Source organism: Sander lucioperca, chromosome 11 (assembly GCF_008315115.2).
Source record: "Sander lucioperca isolate FBNREF2018 chromosome 11, SLUC_FBN_1.2, whole genome shotgun sequence".
Lineage (NCBI taxonomy): Eukaryota > Metazoa > Chordata > Actinopteri > Perciformes > Percidae > Sander > Sander lucioperca.
The window spans coordinates 32,772,260-32,779,759 of NC_050183.1; the positions used below are offsets into that span (position 1 = coordinate 32,772,260).

The window sequence follows — 7,500 nt, forward strand, 5'->3', positions numbered from 1 at the left end:
AACACAGATGGGAATTCAAAATATATCAAAAATATAATGTAAAGTATGTTGTTGCGTGTCATTGGGCATTTTTAAGTGGTTATATGGAAATCCTAGAGCTTTCTTAGTGGGTATACTGCGTATACCTGCGTATCACGTAGACTTCACCACTGAGTAGAGGGTGTGTCTGGCCTGAACTTACCCAGGATGCAGTGGGCTGAAGCAGGGCTCTGTGATGACGTAGGTCAGGTCTGTGTCTGGATGCTCTCTGTCGGTGAAGTGGAGGTGAGTCTGCGTGATGTACACCACCTCCGTCTCCTTCACTGTCAGCGAGCGGACGCTGCCGGAGACTTCCACCGGGAGCTGGTCCTTCACCGGGAAAACATGGACCACCACCGTCTGGAGGGAGAGGGTCAGGGGGACAGGAAGAGACTTTTCTAATCTGATGAGAGCAGTGGCGGTTCTGGGAGGGGCAAGGTGGCCAGTGGCCCTTATATATTACCCCTTAATATTAAAGGGTATCTACCGGTGAAACAAGCTACAATGTAAGTTAATAGGGCAATTATGCAGCTTGTATTTACCTTCACTAAAGTGCTCGTTGTGCCGCTGACAGACTCAGATTAATATTCAAAGTGTCTGACAACATTATGGAAAGGATTTCTAAGGAGATCGACCTTTCTGTTAAAGAGTAAGATCCTTTTTTAAAACATAAAAAATCCGCGAAATTGTGTTCGCTAAACCCACCAGACTTCATGTAAATAAACATTCATTTTAGCATCGTAAAATATACTTCATTCAAAGTCCACAGAAACAAAATACAACTATGAAAAGCCGTTTTGGGTCGTCTTTCCACTTTTCCAACCATCACACCTGTAATTTTGGTTGAAATAAACACATAGTTTACAGATTTACATGTGAAAATATGCTGGCTCTTTACACGCTAAAAGTATTATTTTTTTAAATGGAGTCTGGTGGGGTTAGTGCTAGCAACTTCAGAGCTGTTTCTGGTTAAACAGAAAGGTAAAAGAGGTTTTAAAAAGGTCTATCTCTGTAGGGATCCTTTCCATAATGTTGTCAAACACTTAGAATAATAATCTGAGTCTGTCAGCAGCAAAAAGAGCACTTTCACGTTTGTTACTGGACCAATTTCAAAGATTGTTGTTCCTATCAGTCACTTTCACACAAAAACATCGGAACATAGGTCCAGGTTGAAAAAAAAACAGTAGTTACCCTTTAAGCCTCATCTCCCCTCTGGCCCCCATAACTGTCAAATATTTTCATACATTTTGAACCCCAACTTTAGCTCCAAAAAGGGGATATTATTGCAGTGCAGTGATAAATAAAATATAGGTTAACAATGAATTGGTCGATATTTTCGCCACTATCCTTGGGCCGGGCCAGGCCCTTGATCAAGCATTTGTGTTTTTTTAATCATTACTTTATTAGCCTTATTGGGTGGGGAGAAAGCTCTGCCTCTCCAGCTTCTCCCGTAGCTCTGGGTGGATGTCCTGCACTGACGTGAGCGTGAGGTAAACTGGGCTACATCGTGTCTTCCCCCCTCTGCAGCACTGTTGTCGGCCAGTGCGTCAGCATGCAGACCGTGGCGAAGGACAGAGTATTAATTAGGTGATCGAGACAAGAAAGTCTCCTATACACACAGCGCAGTTTGCATGCTTCGTCCTTGTTGCATTATTCATTAAGATAATTCTAAACAGATTTCTGTAGTTCAAACAACTCAGAAATGTAGCTCAGCGTAAATTCTGTCAGGGAGACTTCAATTACGTTATCTCTCTTCTCTTCAACTGATCAGCTGGTTGGTGGGTGTTAAGTTTCTGTAAACCAATCAGAATCGGGCACGTACATTCAAACCAATCACAGCATGACTACCATGTTTTAAATCTGTTCTCTCTCCTGCTTCTGTCAGTATTTTCAGACGAGAGCGCGACCCGCCTCCTCCCCTTCTACCTCCAGGCATTTTCGACCACGGTGTTCTCGGTCTTCTCCCGGCTGACGGCTCATTTTTTGGTTTTTCATCCAGTCTACGGGTTTTTTCTCACCACCACCAGTGTCTAGATTCCATTGGGGGATATGTTTGGTTTTCCTAAACCTTTGAAATGTATATATACCCCTTTTATGATGGAGTCTAATCTCCAAAATGTATGTATGTACTACTTTGCAATAACTTACTAATAAATGTTTGCATATCTCGCCACCTCAGGAGGGGGAAGCGGGGAACCATCCAAGCTGTGTACAGTAAGGATGGGACGCTGTTGACCTCAACTGAGGAGGTAATAGGGCGGTGGAAGGAGCACTTTGAGGAACTCCTAAATCCGACTAATACGCCCTCTATGGTAGAGGCAGAGCTGGAGGATGATGGGGGATTGTCGTCAATTTCCCTGGTGGAAGTTGCTGAGGTAGTTAAACAACTCCACAGTGGCAAAGCCCCAGGGATTGATGAGATCCGTCCAGAAATGCTTAAAGCTCTGGGTGTAGAGGGGTTGTCTTGGTTGACACGCCTCTTCAACATTGCGTGGAAGTCTGGGACGGTGCCTAAGGAGTGGCAGACTGGGGTGGTTGTTCCCCTTTTCAAAAAGGGGGACCAGAGGGTGTGTGCCAATTATAGGGGTATCACACTTCTCAGCCTCCCTGGTAAAGTCTTCTCCAAGGTGCTGGAAAGGAGGGTTCGGTCGATAGTCGAACCTCAGGCTGAAGAGGAACAATGCGGATTCCGTCCTGGTCGTGGAACAACGGACCAGATCTTTACTCTCGCAAGGATCCTGGAGGGAGCCTGGGAGTATGCCCAACCGGTCTACATGTGCTTTGTGGATCTGGAGAAGGCCTATGACCGGGTCCCCCGGGAGATACTGTGGGAGGTGCTGCGGGAGTATGGGGTGAGGGGGTCCCTTCTCAGGGCCATCCAATCTCTGTACAACCAAAGCGAGAGCTGTGTCCGGGTTCTCGGCAGTAAGTCGGACTTGTTTCAGGTGAGAGTTGGCCTCCGCCAGGGCTGCGCTTTGTCACCAATCCTGTTTGTTGTATTTATGGACAGGATATCGAGGCGTAGTCGGGGTGGAGAGGGGTTGCAGTTCGGTGGGCTGGGGATCTCATCGCTGTTTTTTGCAGATGATGTGGTCCTGATGGCATCATCGGTCTGTGACCTTCAGCACTCACTGGATCGGTTCGCAGCCGAGTGTGAAGCGGCTGGGATGAGGATCAGCACCTCTAAATCGGAGGCCATGGTTCTCAGCAGGAAACCGATGGAGTGCCTTCTCCAGGTAGGGAATGAGTCCTTACCCCAAGTGAAGGAGTTCAAGTACCTTGGAGTCTTGTTCGCGAGTGAGGGAACAATGGAGCGGGAGATTGGTCGGAGAATCGGCGCAGCGGGTGCGGTATTACATTCAATTTATCGCACCGTTGTGATGAAAAGAGAGCTGAGCCAGAAGGCAAAGCTCTCAATCTACCGGTCAGTTTTCGTTCCTACCCTCACCTATGGTCATGAAGGTTGAGTCATGACCGAAAGAACGAGATCCAGGGTACAAGCGGCCGAAATGGGTTTCCTCAGGAGGGTGGCTGGCGTCTCCCTTAGAGATAGGGTGAGAAGCTCAGTCATCCGTGAGGAGCTCGGAGTAGAGCCGCTGCTCCTTTGCGTCGAAAGGAGCCAGTTGAGGTGGTTCGGGCATCTGGTAAGGATGCCCCCTGGGCGCCTCCCTAGGGAGGTGTTCCAGGCACGTCCAGCTGGGAGGAGGCCTCGGGGAAGACCCAGGACTAGGTGGAGGGATTATATCTTCAACCTGGCCTGGGAACGCCTCGGGATCCCCCAGTCGGAGCTGGTTAATGTGGCTCGGGAAAGGGAAGTTTGGGGTCCCCTGCTGGAGCTGCTACCCCCGCGACCCGAGACCGGATAAGCGGACGAAGATGGATGGATGGATGGATATCTGCAACAAAGTCTCTCCTGATTGAATTGTAGTTGAGAACGTCAGTTATAACGGCTCACGTATTAAAAAATTGTCAGGTTTAAATCAGGCTCGGGCTCATAATTACAGTTAATGTGTCGGGCCGGGCTCGGACACAATGTGCACAGGCTCGAGTAGGGTCGGGCTGGATTTTTTTGGGCCTGATCTAAGCTCTAGTATCGTTAGTCTTTTGTAAAACTAAACCTGGAGGGTTGGTGGTTTGGTGGGTTGGCTATCGTTTGGATTTTTACGATTCCGATGCCGAACCGGTTCTTGAAAATCTGAAAAATGACCTCAAAGAAAGGCTCTTTTATGGAGTTAAATTTAACAATATATTAACGTTTTAAAAGTACTTAAATATATAATAAGTAAACCTAAGTCACCTGACACACAAATACAACAATTTAACAAATAACAGTTACACTATTAACAAGTAACAACAAAATAAATGTTGAGTTGGTATGCTAACTAAACCAGCTCCAAAGTTAAGCAGTTCTTTTGCACCATATTTGCCTTCTCTAGCAAGATACCACACCTCTCCAGACTTATGGCATGTCCTGCACAGGAGAAAACTCTCTCAGGTGGTGTCCCAGAGGCCTGGACACACAGCTATGAGTTAGAAAGGGCAGACAATTTGGGGAGGCTGTGCCGCTTCCCCCACCACCAGGCTACAGGGTCTTGTCCTGAACGATAGACTAGCAGAGCAAGTTTATCGCGATCACGTGCAGTGAATGGTTGATATGCTTTTACGTCTGTTTCGGTGAGCCCAGAGGGAAAATATGGCATTTTAAAAGTAGCCTACATTTACGATAGCGTGATATGTTTACGTCCGTTTCGGAGCGTGTCCAAAAGGCCGTCTATCAGCAGTGATTGTAGAGTGCATGACGCAGAATAGCGCGGACATAATATCATAAATTTGGTACCCCTAGTATCGCATGTGTCCTCAGCCTGGCCCCTCCATATGAAGATTAGATGTCTAGATCTAGATTAGTCTAGAACCGCCACTGAATGAGAGGAGACTGTTTCACACTCACGTATGTCTGGGAGAGGTTGGGCGGCTGGTGGCTGTCAGACAGCGTGAAGTCGAACGAGTCCTCAAACTGCTCCTCTCCTGAGTGCTGGTAGTAGATCTGACCCTGGATCAGATCCCTCTGCAAGAAACTGTCCACTTGCTCTCCTGCAAACACATCGACAACATTTACAACCCACCAGCTGCAACACGAGATGATAAGCATCAACTCTAAGGCTACGTTCACACCGCAAGTCTTAATGCTTAATTCGGGATTTTTCGCTCAGATACGATTTTTTTGTTTGGCTGTTCACATGACCTTTTAAAATGTGGCCTATATCAGATTCCAGTGTGACAATGACTACAGATGCAGCACACTGTTGCACTAAAGTTAGGGAGGTTATGGAGGAAGTAAGCTATTTTGGCTTTTTTTTCAAAATGTTTGTGTAATGGCAGCCGTAACATTAATGAGCAGGTGCTGAGGAGGAGAAGAATGAAGAGAAAGAGAGACAACATTGGCTATTTTGGCCTTTTGTGGGGTTATGGCTGCAAATTCACTACAGAGGTCTGTGTGCATGCAGAGACGAAGGCAGGAGTGGTGGGACTGTGTTGTGAATAGCTTCACAGAGACGCATAATTGTGACAAATGTCGATGTAGATTGACGTAAAAGTCGCATCAAATCCGCCTTGGTCGTAACACTGCGGCCGCGTTGAAAAACATCTGACCTGGGCCTGATTCAGGACCACATAGGCTACATTCAGACTGCAGGCAAAAGTGGCCCAAATCCAATAGTCCCGACCAAGCGCGTTTACTTATAGCGCTAAAGGGACGGCAATAGTCCCGACCAAGCGCGTTTACTTATAGCGCTAAAGGGACGGCAATAGTCCCGACCAAGCGCGTTTACTTATAGCGCTAAAGGGACGGCAATAGTCCCGACCAAGCGCGTTTACTTATAGCGCTAAAGGGACGGCAATAGTCCCGACCAAGCGCGTTTACTTATAGCGCTAAAGGGACGGCAATAGTCCCGGCCAAGCGCGTTTACTTATAGCACTAAAGGGACGGCAATAGTCCTGACCAAGCGCGTTTACTTACAGCGCTAAAGGAGACTTTTAGCGTCAATAAGAACGACAAAGGCACCTGACCAAGCGTCCATATTTCACGAGATGGGTGTGAGAACCTGTTGGACCTGGACACTTGACCCCCAAAAAAATCTGATTTGGGCCACTTTTGCCTGCAGTTTGAACGTAGCCTATTAGAGAAACAACCCTCACCTGTCCCGTGGGCTGAGGTCTTCCGGACCAGCTTCCCCGCCCGGGGCCCGGAGGTCAGCTGGTACAGTATGTAGTCATCGCTGGAGTCCAGGTCGGCGGCGAGTAGCGTGACCTCCTCCAGCTGCACGGCGCCGCCCTCCTGCACCTCCAACGCCACGTTGTTGATGAGGAACGGCGGAGAGTCGTCTTTGGGCAGGATGTTGACGGGGAACTTGTGACGAATGCTGTGGCGCCCGTCGCTGATGCGGAAGACGATGTGGTCGCGGGTAGTGTCGCTGTCGGAGTGATGGTAGACGACCACGCCGTCCCGCAGGTCCTGCACGCGGAACATGAACGCCTTCCCGCCTGGGAAACAGGAAACACCACATAAACACCACGTAACAACGCATTATGTCATTAAAAACCTGAACCCAATATATAATTATTTTCTCCGCGGCGAAGGCCCTATTGAAACTGAAGGAATTATTATTATATATTATATATGTTATTATTTTTACGGCAAATTAATTGCCTTTTTGAGGGGCTTAACATACTCAAAAACTCATAAAAATTGGTGGTCGCATCAAGCCTGGTGAAAATTACGTATTTTAAGGGTTTCGGGAATAGGCGCGTTAATGCTGACAGCCCTAGTTTTTTTTGCTACTGCCAGCACTCCAAATTTCCAAACAACAGAGCTACGTGTTGAAATTGACCGGAATTCTCCTTTAAGGTCTGTTTACGGTGTGTTTTAGCCGGGTTGTGGCCTGGAAGGCTCTATAGAAATCTGGCCCCTATTGAACGAAGTTAAACTGAGAGAGCGTGCCGTTCACAGACACCAGAATGAACGAGCTCACGGTAACGTCCATCAGGCAGTATTACTGTACGTTCAGTTCACGTTCGCCCAAAATATGAACAAGTTCATGAACTCTCGTTCAATGAACGCGTTCAGGCACAACACTGAACATGAAGAACTCGTCTGTCCTACATTGATGAAAAGTAGGCCGTGTCCATCTGTCGGCTCTCCGCTGCTGGCTGGCCTCCCTCACATGCTACATCAAGCTAACCGCTAACCGCTAACAGCAGAGCGTTGCATCACCGCCGGCCTGCTGGCGGACATGTGTTGTTGTCAGAGAGGAACCGCTCGGTTTCCAGCCAAAGCTTTCGCACTTTGATTCAATTATCGTCTCCAACACATGCACTGGTTATTTTTTTTTCTCTCCCGCATTGTCACTTGGAAATAACAAGTTTCTCTTAGCGCCTGGAGGCACCGCGAGGCGCTGGCTGGGGTTTGTGCTGTGAACAACCGGT

General features: G+C 47.8%; 1 protein-coding gene across 1 annotated transcript in view; it reads right to left on the reverse strand.

Moving 5' to 3' along the window:
* Window positions 1-7,500, reverse strand: part of frem1b (Fras1 related extracellular matrix 1b) — an 81,697-nt gene that overhangs the window by 60,766 nt on the left and 13,431 nt on the right. Inside the window, exons 3-5 of the mRNA XM_036007701.1 lie at window positions 6,214-6,558; window positions 4,967-5,109; window positions 182-378 (exon numbers count right to left, since the gene is read on the reverse strand). Coding sequence (XP_035863594.1) covers window positions 182-378; window positions 4,967-5,109; window positions 6,214-6,558 — 685 coding nt within the window. The remainder of the gene's footprint in view (window positions 1-181; window positions 379-4,966; window positions 5,110-6,213; window positions 6,559-7,500) is intronic.